This window comes from Protomyctophum parallelum, assembly GCF_964188405.1.
Source record: "Protomyctophum parallelum genome assembly, chromosome: 9".
Taxonomy (NCBI): domain Eukaryota; kingdom Metazoa; phylum Chordata; class Actinopteri; order Myctophiformes; family Myctophidae; genus Protomyctophum; species Protomyctophum parallelum.
Genome location: NC_139706.1, coordinates 10470504 through 10488503, shown reverse-complemented (window position 1 = coordinate 10488503; position 18000 = coordinate 10470504). Strand labels below are relative to the sequence as shown.

Genomic DNA, 18000 nt, shown 5'->3' with positions numbered 1-18000 from the left:
TGCTAGTTAGGATAACTGTTGCATATATATATATTACATACATTTGATAGATGTACATTGTCTATATTTATTGATAGGCTGCATTTATTCCTTCATATATTTTTTGTTGATTTGCTATTGACATATCATGCATTCATACACTCATTGTTGATAAACATACACAAACATACACATTATATATGTCTTTAATGTGAGACTGTACATGTCTTTGGGTGGAAATATACTATATAAACTATATTTTATATCTCTTGGTTTGCTTTTGACATTTGCTCTTACCTGTGCCTCCAGGGATGAATAAAGTGATGTTATCTTATAACAATTATTTGATCTAATCTCTTGCTTGCACTTGTATTACATCAGTGTAAATTTAATCCCTTATAAGTGTGGCAGAATATGCTCTGAATCTTGAGTATGACATCATTCAGATTGTAGTCGCCGTACTTACCGACGATGACAGATCGCTGATGATGCTGATGACAGAATGATTCTGGTTCTGACTCTTCATGATCTTGTTCCCACAGTAAAACCCTCCAAGCCAAAGTGTTGGATGGACGGCAAGCTTCTGGAGGGCAGTGACGTCAAGCTGGGATGCAAGTCCAGCGACGGCTCGGACCCCATCAACTACAAGTGGGAGCGAGTGCTGGACAAGGGCAAGAGTCTGGGCAAACTGCCAAACCTGGCACTCATAGGTAAGCAATGACACTAGCAATGCAGATTTGAGTTAAATGTGATTTAACTGTGATCTCTATATGCCTGTGTTTATACAGTATAAATGGTAAAGGGTGCATTTATATAGCGCTTTTATCCCAAGAGCTTTACATAGATTGTGCATTACATTCACCCATTCGCACACACGTGCATACACCGATGGCAGAGGAAACCATGCAAGAGACCAACCTGCACTTCGGGACAAATAGGGGTTCAGAGTCTTGCTCAAGGACACTTCGACACTAACTCTGGGGGAGCCACTCTACCCGGCCACTCTACCCTTGGGCCACTGCCGTCCCTATATATATTTTTTTCTTTTTGTTACTCTTTGTTATTCTATGAAGGGCTTTGCTGAGCATGCATGTTCTTTTTATAGCAACAGCCTGCTTCACATCCATACAGTACAGTTACACCCATTCAATTCAATTCAATTCAAAGGGCATTCACACCTGGGATGGGAGCTTGGCTGTATAGTATACTGTACATACAGACCATTTTCTAATTTATTTATTTGACAGGGACAAAGCTCATTAATCAACATTTTTGAGTTGAGTTTTCACCTCAATGTAAATGAGCCAGAGTTAGCCAAAGCTAAATTTCATCTGTAGTCCCTGTCGGCCGCTGAGCATGTTCACTGGAGCAAGCCAGTGTTTAGTGCCTCGCTCAAGGGCACTTTAGAAGTGGGTGGGGGAAGTTTTTAATTTCCCATGACATACTTGCAGAGTCATAAGTCTAACCTTTCTAATGTGTCTCCCCCTGTTTTCCCCAATTTGAGAGGAAACTAGAAAAAGTGCTCCTCGGGGCACAGGTGAGGTTATTGTGGCCTCCTGCTGGCGCTATAATAAGCCAATGTGAAAAGGGAGACATTTCTTCTTATGCCTTCGATTTGTGGCATTTTGTTCCAAAAATGTGTTTTGCAAAAATCTATCTGTTGGTGGCGCTATAACATGCCAATGTGAAAAGGGTGGGATTTATTCCTCAGCCTAGTAGGAAATACACAGGGAAGACATACCATATTTGAATATTCTAACCACACTTACAGTAATATAATGTTAACTCCATAGGTATGTAAGTACAAGGCAACTAAACTATCTCATTAAAGTACCTGAATTGTCCCGGAAACTTCATGCCTGGATTGTACGTTTATCCTCCCGACACTAAAACATATCGTCTGGATTGTACGATTCTACAGTCCTTGGATGACTTTAGTACTCTGAGGAGACATCCTCATGCTACATGTGTCATGTTAGCATGAATTATATCCGCACTGCGCTCTATCTGATCTCTTCATTAGTCCGTGAAGTCTCCTCAGTAATTATCTCGCAGAACAAAACTGCAAAGTGTTAGCACCGTCTTGCTTCCTAATAACATTGGATTGGCAGTGGCCTTGAGGTAGGCTATAGGCCTCCATCCCAATCATGCTTTTTCTTTACCACCTCCTGCATGCTTTATTTATAACCACTAAGCACAACCAAACAACTCTATAGGGCTCCATTTTCGTCACCGCTAAACCCCTTATCCCTAAACTTCTTTGCCTTTTTTTTTTTTTACTATTTTGCTAAACATTTTTCAATAGTTAAAATGGCCAGTCTACAAGCTCACAGCATGTCAATGTAGATTGGCTAGTTGATCTATTCAAAATTGTTTTTCAAAATAGTAAAAAAAAAAGAAGGCAAAGAAGTTTAGGGATAAAGGGTTTATGGAAAATGGAACCCTACAGTATATACTATAGTAATGGAGTTATTTATATTTCAACTTTCGACTTTTGATTAGTGAGCCGAAAAGGCCCACGGTCTCTTTGACACATGCGGATGGTATGAGGATTGACATGTTTGAGTGGTGCCAGCCACTCTAATGCACAGCTTTGTGTGTATGTCCTTATGTTATCAGAGGACGGACAGCTGCAACACTGCCAGGGCACCCCGGGTGGCACTGTTGAGCAGCCTACAGGGCTTCAGCACCGCTGTTGAGCTTCACACTGACCACTATAACTAGAACAATACTGGCACGTACAGTACAGAGTACAGTACACACACAGCACACACACACAGTACACACACAGCTCAGTTCAGACAGGTCTGATTATTATTATTTTTAAATCACAATGCAGAATCTGCACTGGGGCTGGTAAAGGCAAATGCTTCTACTTTTCCGTCTTAAAAAAAAACAAAGATCCTCTAACCTTAATGTCAAAAGTTTTTGTCTAATCTTGTCTCAGTCTCCTGTCTGTCCACAATGCTTGACGGCACATGTCCAGACAGAAAGACCTTCAAATTAATGACCTCTATGAAACAACACCTGTTCGGCCTAATTAGTTTTCATTGGATGATAACACAACGGCGTCAGCAGCCATTATTCATGGGGTCTGTTGAAAGGTAATACCACGTGCCTGTCGCCGCTACGGATGACTGAGCGTCCCATGAGGCCATGCGGCTCCATCCCTGTCTCAAACAAACTCCCTGCTCCGCGCGATACGGGGCTCCTCTCCTCCTAAATCAACATTCCATCATTGTCTCTCTCTCTCTCTCTCTCTCTCTCTCTCTAGCTCTCTCATGCGTGCGTGTGTGTGTATTCTCTCTCTCTCTCTCTCTCTCTCTCTCTCTCTCTCTCTCTCTCTCTCTCTCTCTCTCTCAGGGCCCGCTTTACTAGGCATTTTGTGCCTAGGAACTCATTTGTCTCATTCAGGAGCACCAACCTTTTAAATGCACTTTTGTTGCCATCATAAAGTGTGCCTCTCTCCTTTATGCATATGCATCTAATGGGAGGATATAATGAGAAGCTTGCTGTGTCAGTAAATGCAGATAGGAGACAGATTGCTCTCAAAGACGTGCAGAGATAATCAAGACATAATCAAAATGCAGCCTAAAGATTAAGCAGATTAATGCACAATAATTACTTGAAGAACATGCTGCACTGTTCCCATGACAGCCCACTGAGCCCAGAACTAGTCAAGCTCTGTGTTCACTAGCCTATACTATGTGCACTATGTGTACTAAGCACTTTGGTCAACTCTGTTGTTTTTAAATGTGCTCTATGAATAACGTTGGATTGGATGTGGCATCCGTATAAATAATACAAGCTAGAGACACACCTGGGATATCACAGCACACACCGTCTTGAATGTGAATGATAAAAACAAGATTCAAAGATCACTAAGTTCACTAAACAGGAATACATTTGCAATGAACAATTTTATTGTATCTGCAGTGGAAATCACCATATCCTGAAATGAAAAATACATCACTTGGAGTTGCTGTTGGTGTTCAGTTACATTTCATCAATGCAGAATGAAGATCTGGTTGAGGGCTCCGTATTCCTCCAGTGCACTGCAGCTTTTAAGCTCTCTTTCAAATGCTGAGTGCGACTAGAAGGCGGTCCCATGCGCTGATTGTGTAATTAGATCCTGCTTCGGTAAATCAGATGTTAATTCCAGGCACCTCACGAGCGCAATTTGCGCTTACGGAGCAGGGCAATTTGTGCTGCACTGTATTTGTATAATACATAAAACAGGGCTTTTATGCCTTATTCCCTGGCTTGCTCTCTCCAGTTCCCATTTCCTTCTTTCTGTTTCCCGTCTCACACATTAATTTCTCTACCTCGGCTTCTCTCTCTCTCTCTCTCTCTCTCTCTCTCTCTCTCTCTCTCTCCATCTTCTGTCTTCATCTCCATCTTAAGAGCTTTTTCCTACTCGCCTGTCTCCCTTGCCTTCTGTGACTATAAATTTATATTTGCCATAAATTCTCTGTCTGTCTGGCACTTTTACACCAACCATCCACCTGTGTGAGACAGGGAGTAGATAATAAAAATCACACCCGTGTGAAGTGAGGGGCGCTTCGCGTTGCCACAAATTTACGTCATATCTGGCGGACATTTTACCTAATTTCTCCTTTCATTATCAATGGCAAATATTGAGACGTGCGGGGACAAAAGCTGTATATAAGGAGGGTCTAGTGCCCCTCAAAACTGCGGGAATAGTGTGCAAACACACTGTACCCAACGACGCCCAGGTGTGTTTTTTTAAGCAGCTCGGCGCTGTCTGTCATTCCGTTCCTCCATACTCTCTAAAGTGAAATCCATTTGTCTTCCCATGCAGATCTGAAGAACCCCGAGCTGGTGACCCTGAGGAACCTCACCATGGACAGCACAGGTGTTTACAGGTGCACGGCCAGCAACGATGTGGGAGAGGAGAACTGCGTCGTCGAGGTCACCATGCAACGTGAGTGTGCGTATTCTACGTCCACGTCTACGTGTTCGTTGTGTTCGTGTGTGTGTGTGTGTGTGTGTGTGTGTGTGTGTGTGTGTTTGTTTGTGTGTGTGTGTGTGTGTGTGTGTTGGTTTAAAGGGTGTGTGTGTGTGTGTGTGTGTGTGTGGGGGGGGGGGGGGTTCCACATTGAAGCTGCCACATTGATTGATGGATGTAGTTTCTACCACCCTCAGCTGAAAATACTGTTATTAACCCCCTCACTGCCTTTCCACATAACCCACCCACCCCAAACACACACGCACACACACACACACACACACACACACACACACACACACACACAGAGAGAGAGAGACACTGCTGCTGCTACGGCACCAGGGAACACAGCAAATCCTCAAACCGTCACCACTCGGTCACCACCTCGTCTGCGACAGCTATGTTTCAATGTCATGGTAATAGATTTCCAGACTTTTCAGGGTGTCGGTCAGTGGCAGCTAGGGGACAGGGTGAGGTGAGGTGAGGTGTGGCAGCTAGGGGACAGGGTGAGGTGAGGTGAGGTGTGGCAGCTAGGGGACAGGGTGAGGTGAGGTGAGGTGTGGCAGCTAGGGGACAGGGTGAGGTGAGGTGAGGTGTGGCAGCTAGGGGACAGGGTGAGGTGAGGTGAGGTGGCAGCTAGGGGACAGGGTGAGGTGAGGTGTGGCAGCTAGGGGACAGGGTGAGGTGAGGTGAGGTGGCAGCTAGGGGACAGGGTGAGGTGAGGTGAGGTGTGGCAGCTAGGGGACAGGGTGAGGTGAGGTGAGGTGGCAGCTAGGGGACAGGGTGAGGTGAGGTGTGGCAGCTAGGGGACAGGGTGAGGTGAGGTGAGGTGGCAGCTAGGGGACAGGGTGAGGTGAGGTGAGGTGGCAGCTAGGGGACGAGGTGAGGTGAGGTGTGGCAGCTAGGGGACAGGGTGAGGTGAGGTGAGGTGTGGCAGCTAGGGGACAGGGTGAGGTGAGGTGAGGTGTGGCAGCTAGGGGACGAGGTGAGGTGAGGTGAGGTGTGGCAGCTAGGGGACAGGGTGAGGTGAGGTGGCAGCTACAGTAGGGGACAGGGTGAGGTGAGGTGGCAGCTAGGGGACAGGGTGAGGTGAGGTGGCAGCTACAGTAGGGGACAGGGTGAGGTGAGGTGAGGTGGCAGCTAGGGGACAGGGTGAGGTGAGGTGAGGTGTGGCAGCTAGGGGACAGGGTGAGGTGAGGTGGCAGCTACAGTAGGGGACAGGGTGAGGTGAGGTGGCAGCTACAGTAGGGGACAGGGTGAGGTGAGCTGAGCTAGGGGACAGGGTGAGGTGAGGTGGCAGCTACAGTAGGGGACAGGGTGAGGTGAGCTGAGCTAGGGGACAGAGTGAGGTGAGGTGTGGCATCTAAGGGACAGAGTGAGGTGAGGTGTGGCATCTAAGGGACAGAGTGAGGTGAGCTGGTCAGTGGCAGCTAGGGGACAGGGTGAGGTGAGGTGAGCTGTTGGGGAAAATGACACTTCTTGCAGATCAGCAGAAATAATGGTCTGATACTGTGGCTGGCGCTAAAAGACGCAATCCGTAACTTGTACTGTATTTCCTGTAGCGGTGGTTTTCAAACTTTTTCCTATCAAGGTCCATTATTTATTCTGCATTTGAGTCATGGACCCCTATTTGATGAGATTTAGCCTCTCACACCCAAAACTAAATATAGATATTTTATTATCGCTAGATAAGATTTTGTCCACAATTCCAAGCTGTATTGATGCGGTACCATAGGAGTGATAACGGGAAAACATTATCAAAATAACATTGTAAAATAAGTAATGCAGAATTGTAACAATAATTAACTCTTGAGAGCATAAAATTATTATTGACTATAAACAGATAAATTAAATGGGTATTCTGTTCAAATGTTAAACACAAAAACGAACGAACAATTAAGTCGTACATATAAATAATATTATTGGTACCTTTATTTCGCTTCCGTTAGCTTCCGTTGCTAGCCTCCGCAGGCCTCCCATTGTAGAAACAGCCTACATGATAATTCACGGTACACGTGCACTGGGTTATTGGTGGGGTTTTTGTTGCTCAAAATGGGATAAAGTACCATGTTTGGGACCTTATTAAACATTAATCCGAACTCACGCTAAGGAAATGAATTGTCCGTGCGTTGGTACACAGCCTAGAGTGAGGCCAGACTACAGATATGGAGGGCGGATGTGGCTCTTCTTCTTTGCTTATGTCGCGCATTTCACTGGCACTGGCCTCACGATCCCGCCTATATGGTAACAGCGTGGAATCGGTTAATTGCAATTATTTGTGTGACAATTAATCGTCAACTTAAATGTGTAATCGTGACAGTCCTAGTTTACTTTATGTGTTTATTTGGACAGGACAATGCATATTAATGGACGCCACATGGATGTAAATACACCGGATATAGCACAGTTGCTAATTTTCAACCGCAGTCCTCACTGGAAACACAAAACGGAAAAACAGACAGTGGAATACTTTTACATAACATTACATAGGGAACACAGCATAAAAAAGAAATACACCTAAAATAATCATGAATGTTTGCAGCTTTGGTTTTCAAGCAACCATTTTTTCAGATTGTATTGTACAATCCCTTAGCAAGTTGTGGAGCTTGCACTTTGTATAATCTATTCTGCACAGCGAGCTTTCCAATACCCTCACATTACACCCTGCTCACACAACACAATTTGGAGTCAATAATGTGTGGAAATGATAAGGAAGACTTTCTGTACTAAGAATCAAATGATCCCCTACGCCACACTTGTACAAAACCCGGTAGAAAGAAGTGTGTCTGCTTGAAGCAATACATTTCATCAGGGTTTGCTTCTTCCTGAGTCTTCCTGACTTTTTTCCCATGCATAATTCACGAAGATTCACTCCTTGAAATAGCAAGGAGTCGTTCTCTGGAGTCTCGACCCATATTCACCTGGTCAGATGATTTCCTGAACAGGACAGGTGTTCCTAATGGTGCACCCGGTCTATAATGCTGTTACACATTCTCTTTCTGCTCATTCTCTCTTCTCTGTCCGGCTCGGTCTCTCGTGCACAGCCCAAATGTCGTATCACATCACCGCCATGCGCATACCACCGATAGAAAGGGACATTACCATGAGAAATATGTTGGGAGAAAAGAGAGACTAGGCTAACACCCTTTCTCTCTCTCTCTCTCTCTCTCTCTCTCCCTCTCTCTCTCCCCCACAGATGTGAAAGACGTGGGTAAGGTAGCAGGCGCGGTGGTGGGAATATCTCTGGCCGTCCTCATTGTCATAATAATCATCTGGCTGGTGTTCCGAAAGAAAGAAAAGAAGAAGTATGAGGAAGAAGAGACTCCGAATGAAATCCGGTGGGTCACGGTTCCTCTGTTCCACCTTGTCTCTCCATCCTGCCTTTTCCAAAGCACCACTATTCTCCCCCTGTGTACACTGTGTGTGCGTCAAAACGCAACTGACGAGCAAGCAGACCTGTGGGCATTGTGTGTGTGTGTGTGTGTGTGTGTGTGTGTGTGTGTGTGTGTGTGTGTGTGTGTGTGTGTGCATGTGCTCATATATACTGTACATCTCTGTATGTGTGCGTGTGTCTGGGTGGCTTTGCTTGCGTGTGCTTTGCTGCCTGGCCGTCTGTCTCTCCCTGCATGGGTGGCTCTAAAAATAAACCCCCGCAAGGTCAAGTGCAGTATCGATTATCTTCTAAGAGCCTCCCTTTCACACCTCACTGCCATCCCTGTCACACTGTGTGTGTGTTTGTGTGCATGTGTGTGGGTGTGTATATTTGCACGTGTGTGCATGTGTGTTTGTGTGTGTGTGTGTGCGCGTGCGTGTGTGCGTGTGTGCGTGCATGTTCACACTTGCGCATGCACGGATGTGTATGTGACGTACATGTCTCAGTACTTTTGTGTGTGCATGTACACACACCTATTGTGTGTGGGTGTGTATATTTGTGCATGTGTGTGTGCACGCGTGTGCACACGCATGTGTGTGTGTGTGTGTGTGTGTGTGTGTGTTATTGGAACGTAGGTATGAAGATCACAGGGATGAGTCTACACCCCGCTGTGCAGTCAGCTAGCGTAGCGCACAGTAATCCCCAGACCCAGCAGCTAATGACACTTGTTAAAGTGACAACAATCTTTATGGTGACATTGAGGCGGCGTAGCTGCTTATTGGCTAACGCTACCATGAATAATACAGTGCAGTCTATGGCGACGGGCTGCATGTAAATATTGCATGCACGGTGATGAGCTGTTTCCTGTTTTTGTACAATGTTCAAAATGCACAGAGCCCGTTCTTCGTTTCTTTTCTTTTTAGGCGCTCCAACCACTGGGCGAGGTAATGCATTACGCTGCGGGGAGGGATTACGTAATGGGTCTGGATTTAGAAGCAGCACGAGAGCAAGGCACCTGTTTTTAGATTGCCTTTTATTTCCCAGGAGCCACTGTACCTTTGCAGGTGCACTCGTGCATGGTGCGCAGGATTAGACTTTTCTATTTTCGGTCTGCAAGGTTTTATTTATTTGTCGCCCCCATATGTTATAATGATATACGGCTTTTTGGTTTGTTACTGTATGTGTGTGTGAGTGTGTCTAAAGACACATTTACTGCATGTGAGTGTGAGTGTGTCTAAACACACACATTTATGACCATTTATTTTCAAGCTTGCGTGTGCGTGTTTGCGCCCACATGTGCAGGACAGTTGTGTCATTGTGATTGTCTGGCTTCTATCTATCCATTTTCCATTTCCCTTTCTGTGGCATTACCTTTCCTACAGTATCAACTGGTCCTTTCAGAGGCCTTTACTCAGTGAACATGTCTTTGAATCTATCAAATCTATCAACTGATAATCACCAGTATGTTCTTATCTGGACCATGCAATGCAGGGACATTTCCACATACTGCCTACCGCGAGTAGGCCAGTAGGAAATGCGGAAGTGAAATGACTGCCGCCGAAACGAAAACACTGTGAAACCGACTTACAATGGCCGGTTAAGACTGATATGAGGGCCCAGGCCGTAGCGTAACGGTCTGGGCACCGGACTGGTGATCCAGTCGCGGTGTGCCGCGGGTTCGACTCCCGAACCCGACACGGCCTTTACCGCATGTCATCCCCCCATCTCTCTCCCGTTTCCTGTCAGCCTACTATCTGTCCCTTAAAAAATCAATAAAAGGCGTAAGCCGCAAAAAAATATCTTAAAAAAAAAAAAAAAGACTGATATGAGGTTAGGGGACTTACGTGGCCGGTTAAGACTGATATGAGGTTAGGGGACTTAACGTGGCCGGTTAAGACTGATATGAGGTTAGGGGACTTACGTGGCCGGTTAAGACTGATATGAGGTTAGGGGACTTACGTGGCCGGTTAAGACTGATATGAGGTTAGGGGACTTAACGTGGCCGGTTAAGACTGATGTTGGGTTTCTGGTTTAAGGACTTAGGGTCAGAGTTAGGGTTAGATTTAAGAGTTAGGGTTAGTAATAGTCGGACAATAGAGCACCGAAGTCCTGACGTAACTCGCTCATCCTGACGATTCCCCTGGTTTGCGGAAGTAATTTCTCTATGGAGAATAACACGGGGTGATCTTAATATCGTCTACTATAAGCGCCGTGGTCCAAAAATAAACAAGCTGTCTCAGCGTTATTGTTAGGGAGGTGTCTCTATCGTTTGCAACAGTCAGTCACTCATATATGATACAGTCTGCTTCTAGCGAAAATCTAACTAATTCAGCAGCAGTAACATTAGCGTTTTCTCTCAGTCAGTTGATTCTTCATATCCATATGAGTGAAGCGGCCGGGGTGACATGTTTATTTTTCAAACACAGTTGTTATATGAGGCGATCTAAAATCAATGCAACTAAACAAATACATGAACCTGGGGACTGACGCCCTCTACTGAAAGTGACGTCAGACTTCGGTGCTCTATGGCTGACGTCAGTATGTGGAAATGTCCATACTGTCTTGATAAGGGCTGACGACGGAGACTAAATCATCCGATAACATCCGAAACCGCCAACACACCTATCTCTAACCACCTGTTAGAGACAGCCAACACACCTGTCTCTAACCACCTGTTAGAGACAGCCAACACACCTGTCTCTAACCACCTGTTAGAGACAGCCAACACACCTGTCACCCTTTCCAACACACCTGGTCTCTAACCACCTGTCACCCTTTCCAACACACCTGTCTCTAACCACCTGTCACCCTTTCCAACACACCTGTCTCTAACCACCTGTCACCCTTTTCAACACACCTGTCTCTAACCACCTGTCACCCTTTCCAACACACCTGTCTCTAACCACCTGTCACCCTTTCCAACACACCTGTCTCTAACCACCTGTCACCCTTTCCAACACACCTGTCTCTAACCACCTGTCACCCTTTTCAACACACCTGTCTCTAACCACCTGTCACCCTTTCCAACACACCTGTCTCTAACCACCTGTCACCCTTTTCAACACACCTGTCTCTAACCACCTGTCACCCTTTCCAACACACCTGTCTCTAACCACCTGTCACCCTTTCCTCCTAACCGCCAACACACCTGGTCTCTAACCACCTGGTCTCTAACCACCTGGTCTCTAACCACCTGGTCTCTAACCACCTGTCACCCTTCCCTCCTGCAGGGAGGATGCGGAGGCTCCCAAGGCCAAGCTGGTGAAGCCCAACTCCCTGTCGTCGTCGCGCTCCGGCAGCTCCCGCTCCGGCGCCTCCTCCACCCAGTCCATGGTGCACAACAGCGCGGCCCGCGGGCACCGCCCGCGCCCGCCCGCCGTCGCCGCCCTCAAGGAGAACGGACACCTCCCCCACCCCCACCAGCAGTCCCCGCCGGCCTACTCCACGGTGGCGCCCCCCTCCTCCAAGACCACCCCCGAGCCCCCCGTCACCCCGCCCAAGTTCAACACCAGGGTTGCTGCGCCCACACCCCCCACCCTCATGGTCCCGGCCCAGACCAAGGCCTTTCAAACTGTGTAGGATCTGAGAGCCCTCGCCCCCCTCCCCCTCCGCCTGCCCCCCTGCACACACACACACCCTACATAACCCCTCCTCCTCCTGTGGCCTGTGTGTGAGACTCCTGTCCCCGCTACTAATCCCCCCCACCCCGCAAAAGACTCAGTAAACAAAGAAATGCTAGGAGAAAAAAAGGATGTAATATTAAAATAATCAATATTAATAAGTCCAAAAGTACTTTTAAATGAATGCATACTTAGAAAATAGGGAAAATAACACATGCTTGCCCCCCCCCCCCCTAACTGAATTATGTGAAACAACAAAACAAAGACAAACAAACACGAGGTGGGAGAAAGCAGTTTGTGTCTCTTGGCTGAAAAAAGCCAGCTTATATATTATGAAACGAGGAAGGAGACAAAGGAAATCCGCCGATGGCCAGACGGAGGGAACAAAGCAACGTCAGAGAGCCTGACGTCAATGATTGAAGTCAACGAGGCATGTGGAAGAAGGAAAATTGAGACTGTACAGGGAACCATCGTCTGCTGTTTCTTTTTTTCCTTTCTTTCTTCTTCATCGTTGAGCGAAGATCGGGTGTGGGTGTGTGACGTACCAAGGATGTTGTCCTCTGACTCATTTCGCCATCGAGCTCGCTCCCACTCACCGCTTTTACAGCGCCCGCTGTGGAAGCTTTAAACCCCAATCAATCCACTTCTACTCACGCCCAGGTGGGCAGACTATGCCCCTCCTAGGTGGGCAGACTATGCCCCTCCCAGGCGGGCAGACTATGCCCCTCCCAGGTGGGCAGACTATGCCCCTCCTAGGTGGGCAGACTATGCCCCTCCTAGGTGGGCAGACTATGCCCCTCCCAGGCGGGCAGACTATGCCCCTCCCAGGTGGGCAGACTATGCCCCCCTCCCAGGTGGGCAGACTGTAGCCCCTCCCAGGTGGGCAGACTGTAGCCCATCCGCGTGGAGAAACCCTGTTCACGACGTCCCGCCTCGTCTGCTCTTGCTATGCTTCCTCATGATGCTATTATTCAAGCGATAAATGCTACAAAAAAAAAGAACTTCCCCGAGTCTGAGTCATTCTATCTATACCTGCTTTCAGGGACAGCTTATCTGCGTTTACCCTCGCTGTCTGTCTGACGGGGGAGCAAACGCTCTCAGTCTCAATGGGATGGGATGGAGCTCAGAGTCACAACGCTGACGGAGTCGTTAATACTTCCCACGCTCTCCTTTGTTGTCTAGATCAGACTGACGGATGTCCTCCATGTGGTAGCCTCATAAATATCTGCCTTCCCCCAAACGAATACACAGTATGCATTATTAGGCCTATAGACAGTCACAACGTTAAAGTATCTGTAAGACCAGCTGAACGTTTTTCTTTGTTTGTTTTGTAAATGTCCCTCCCCCTGAACAGGTTGTAAATGACAGACAGCCATCATTGAGAAGTGCCACCGATCCCAACTATGGGTTATTGTTGCTTTTTTTCTTCTTGCTTTTTTCCATTTTTATTGTTTCAACGTTTTTTGTTTCTTTTTTTAAATGTTATTCTGAAACCAAAATCTGTTAAGAATCACCATGAATGTGTGCTGAACGAAGATGGTTAATCCCTGTTATTACTATTATCTTTTTTAAGTTTCCTAAGAGGTACACTAAAGCTTATGGACATTTGGAACCATGAGCTCAAAGACATTTTCCTTGTGAAGTTCAATTTCCCGAATTGTTGTGGCTTGATTGAAGCAACTACGAGAGTGTGGTTAGGGAGACTTCAATATTGTACAGTGTGTGCGCGAGCGTGTGTTTACCCTTGATACTGTACAGTACTCTCCGTGGATCCGTAACAATAGGCTTGGCACCCGATTGCTGTCTCACTGACCCACTGTCGCCTCCTGCATGGTTATTGGCCGAACTGCAGTTATCAGCCAACACAACCTAAGTGCAGTTTGATTGAAAGTCTCTGGAATAAATGTAAAAAAGATTAAGAGAGAGAGAGAGAGAACAAGTAGCCTACATAGTGTGCCTTTGCAATCCCTCACAGCCCCACCCCCCCTCACCCCCACACATGCCCACGTGATGCTTTCTCTCTCTGTCCTTATCTTCAGACGAGAAGTGGTTAATAACCGTTTATTGTATGTTTCAATGTGCTACGGTTAGGGATGGGATGATGATACTGTGGTTATTTTAGTTTATCGTGATTTAAAAAATAAAGAAACGCTCACAAAACCTCCACCGTACAGGATGAATTTGCTATTGTTCACTACAAATTCAATACCACTTAAACCCTCTATATTTGATAGAACGGGCCCGTAAAGAGCTCATTTCACTCTACACAAATCGATTTGCCAGACATTCCAGATTTACAGATTGCTTTGCAATGTGTTGTGAGCTTGTAGATCGGCAATTTTTGGAAAACGTTCTCCCCCGACTAGGGACGCTGGAGATTCCAAGTGGTGTAATTTAAAATGTTAATTTCTGTATTAATTAATTAATAATTTAAATTAATAATATTGTTCCTCGCAATTATTTTTGCCACAATCATTTTTTGTATTGTCCCATCCCTATAGCTACGGTGTCATGCAAAATTCACTGCATGTTGATTGGCTACTTTAGCTATTTCTGAAATATTTGGGGATACTAAAAAAAAGAAAGAAAGAAAAGAAAAACATTTGCAGATAATAATTTGCCCAAAATTGTGATGCCAGTGTAAAAGTGGTCAGTGGTCTCTGTTCCCAGGAAGCCTTTGTGAGGTCTTTGTGAGGTCTGGTACAACCGTACAGTATATGCAAGAGGACCCTTATAATCCTCAGTGAGAAAGCAATCCCATGGTCCAAGAGGACCCTTATATATCCTCAGTGAGAAAGCAATCCCATGGTCCAAGAGGACCCTTATATATCCTCAGTGAGAAAGCAATCCCATGGTCCAAGAGGACCCTTATATATCCTCAGTGAGAAAGCAATCCCATGCCACGGGGGGGGGGATGATGTACATTCTGTAATAATGTTTTATAATGTACATACAGATGAATATACGCACATGATGATGTCATTTAATTTAAGACACAAGGTGAGAATAATGTCCAACAAGGGAAGACAAATGCCTTCTTTTCAACAAGAAACAGTACAGCTGCAAATTAACTAATGTTATGTGTGTGTGTGTGTGTGTGTGTGTGTGTGTGTGTGTGTGTGTGTGTGTGTGTGTGTGTGTGTGTGTGTGTGTGTGTGTGTGTGTGTGTGTGTGTGTGTGTGTGTGTGTGTGTGTGTGCTTGTATGTGTGTGTGTGTGTGCTTGTATGTGTGTGCGACGCTGTGTGCGTGCGTGTGTGTGGTGTAGAGAGAGTGCAAGAGTGCGTGCGTGTCTGTGCATGTGTGCATGCTAGCGTATGCATGGGTGATGTGTGTACGTCTGCGTGCGCGCGCACGCGCGTATGTGTGTGTGTGTGTGTGTGTGTGTGTGTGAGTGTTTGTTTGTTTGTACTGTATGTGTGTGACTGTTTGCACATAATGCGCCTGCAGTGTGCATGTGTGCTTGTGCATGCATGTGTGTGTATCCACATGTGCTCGTCGTGCATGTACAGTATATGCGCGTGTGTGTGCCCCGTGTGTGAGCATGCCAAGCCACTATAAGCCCTTGGGGCCACACCCACACACACTGTCATGTTAGCCGTTCATTAAGAGGAGAACAGAGGAACCAGTCAGCCATGTCCTCTCTCTCTCTCTCTCTCTCTATCTCTCTCTCCACACTGATATGGCCGCAGACTGACAGTTTATTTTAGCCTGACTTATATGCCTATTCAATTCCATTCGGCTTCACGGGCAGCAGTTGTGCTTTTGCTAGTGGCTGCGACGTCTTGAGACAAGCAAGGCCCGTCCATAATTCACATTATAAATCCTCGGCTCTGGAGACCACTCTCGTGCTCTTGTGCTGCCCGGTCCGCACCCGCTGTATTCTGGCATCGCCACACATGGGCCCTATAGATCTGCGTGTCTTGACTGTATCTCGTATGGCTCAAACACTGGTGCAAGTTTTATGCGCACACAGACCAACAGACATTTGCACGCTTCATGTGCGCACACACATACACAGGCATACTGTACACACAAACACACAGGCTTAAACCCACGCACACACACAACCACTCCTTGTTATTTCTGTTCTTTCAGAATCAATTTGATGGATAATATGTCTGGAGGTATTACGACTGACTGATGGAGCCGGGGCTCCTCCTAGGCAGCAAGGGGACACAGTGCATCACTGAGTGAGGACGCACACAAACAGATGCACACACACACATAGCAATGTATCGTAAAAAAAATGGAAAAACAAAAAAACAGATGCTCGCCATGCTCCGTCTCTCACACACACTCATACACCACACCACCACACACACACAGAGACAGACACACACTCATACACCACACACACATAGACACCACACCACCACACACACAGAGATAGACCCAACACCGCTATGCATCAATGCTAGGCGGCATACTGTAGCCTACTGTATGCTCCACCCACCGCCGGTTTCAACAGAAATCTGTGAGAGCAGAAATATGAAGCAAGAATGGTATAACAGGATTGACATTGAGCCAAAGCTGTAGGCTCTCCCCATTACACCCTACGCCACCTCACAGCCGATGAAAGAGGCTCGCTAGAGGCTGGGAATGTTAGTCTTCCAGCTGTTAGATTCCTCCGAGCCTTTTTTTGGCTTCTTTTTTAATTTGCTTTCGGCAAATGGAGCTAGGTCTCAGGTGGCAAATTCCCCGGTTTATGAGCCCTTGCAAGGTATCTCTCGTCTCAGTATTTGTGGACCGACACACTTGCTCTCCAGCAAACTAATCTGCAGGCAGGGTCCTGAAGTCCTGTGTGACAGAGAGAGAATTCTTATGGCTTATTTATATGTCTTCGTTCGACACCTTTTTCAGTTGAAATTGAAATTGAATTGTCAAGCGAAACTCGTGGAAGTAAAAACTTGCCTAGACACACTTCAGATTCTCACAGCAGCACAGTCAACAACAATATCTTCAGAAGGCACTCACCAACACTATATATCGTCTTTATCAACACTCAAAAGGTGTATTACGTGGGAAAAAAACGATTCATGTTAACGGTTATCCTGCATTATATTATATAGGAATATGAATCTTATGTAGCCACCACGTTTTTATTTTTAAAGCGTTTTTGAGTTTTCTTTAGTTTTTAAAAAGTTTCCGATACAATGCTTGTGGAGCATGACAAAGAGGAACTCGGATGTCTTGCGGCTCGAGAGACCCGTGTCTTGTTTATCGGGGGGGAATGTGATGTGATGTCCGAGAGAAGAGAGGAGATGCGGGGGGGGGGGGGGGATGGGGAGGGGGAGTCAGCCTCGAGGAGGAGGAGAGCAAAGGGACCTGCATGTCATAGAGGAGATCGAGCAGAAGAACAGGGAATGCTTTGCTTCGATGTAACATAAACTGTATTCGGCTAAAAAGACAAACGTACAAAAAAAAGAGAAAACTTAAAAAAAAAAAAATGTAAATATATTCACAGAAAGTTTTATGATGAAGCTTTATTTTTCCTTTTTTTTCTTTTTTTGGGGGTTTGATCCATGTGACTTTTGCACTTTTGTGATGTCTGGGTGGTTGGCTGCTTCTCTTCACAACACAACGTCAGAGGGATGTCAGTCCAGTGCGGTGTTAACGAGAGGAAAACATAAGACACCTTGTTTTTTTTTCTATTTCACACTCATCCGTTTTTTTCCCCCTACAGTTTCTTGTCTTTTGTTTTGTAAAGCGATACAGTCTTTCTTTCATTTTCTTTCTTTTCTTTTTTTTTTTGTTTGATGAAAACAATCCATGTAAATATCACAATTAAAAAATGTATATTTTTACGACTTCTGAGTTATTACTATTTCATTTGCAAATAAAATATTCAATGACAAGTTACTTGGTGTGGTGATATCTTGATGTACATTTTGTTACAGTTTGAAGTATGGGGGAATAAAACAAGTGCAAAGAGCTAAAGCCGTATCGATATCAAGTGTTAATCAAGTTTGAGAACAGTAATTGAATCTTACCATTATTGCAGACCTCAAGGACCACTGCAGAACATGCATGAAGTGCCGCATTATCAGCTTATTTTTGT

At 45.8% G+C, this 18000-nt stretch overlaps 1 protein-coding gene across 1 annotated transcript in view; it reads left to right on the top strand.

Moving 5' to 3' along the window:
• LOC310864012 (CXADR-like membrane protein) overlaps window positions 1–11953 on the top strand; it is a gene marked incomplete at its 5' end in the record, with an annotated part of 43732 nt that extends 31779 nt beyond the window's left edge. Inside the window, 4 exons of the mRNA XM_083772544.1 lie at window positions 522–689; window positions 4802–4924; window positions 8145–8286; window positions 11552–11953. Coding sequence (XP_083628670.1) covers window positions 522–689; window positions 4802–4924; window positions 8145–8286; window positions 11552–11900 — 782 coding nt within the window. The 3' untranslated portion in view covers window positions 11901–11953. The remainder of the gene's footprint in view (window positions 1–521; window positions 690–4801; window positions 4925–8144; window positions 8287–11551) is intronic.
• Between the last annotated feature and the right edge of the window lie 6047 nt (window positions 11954–18000).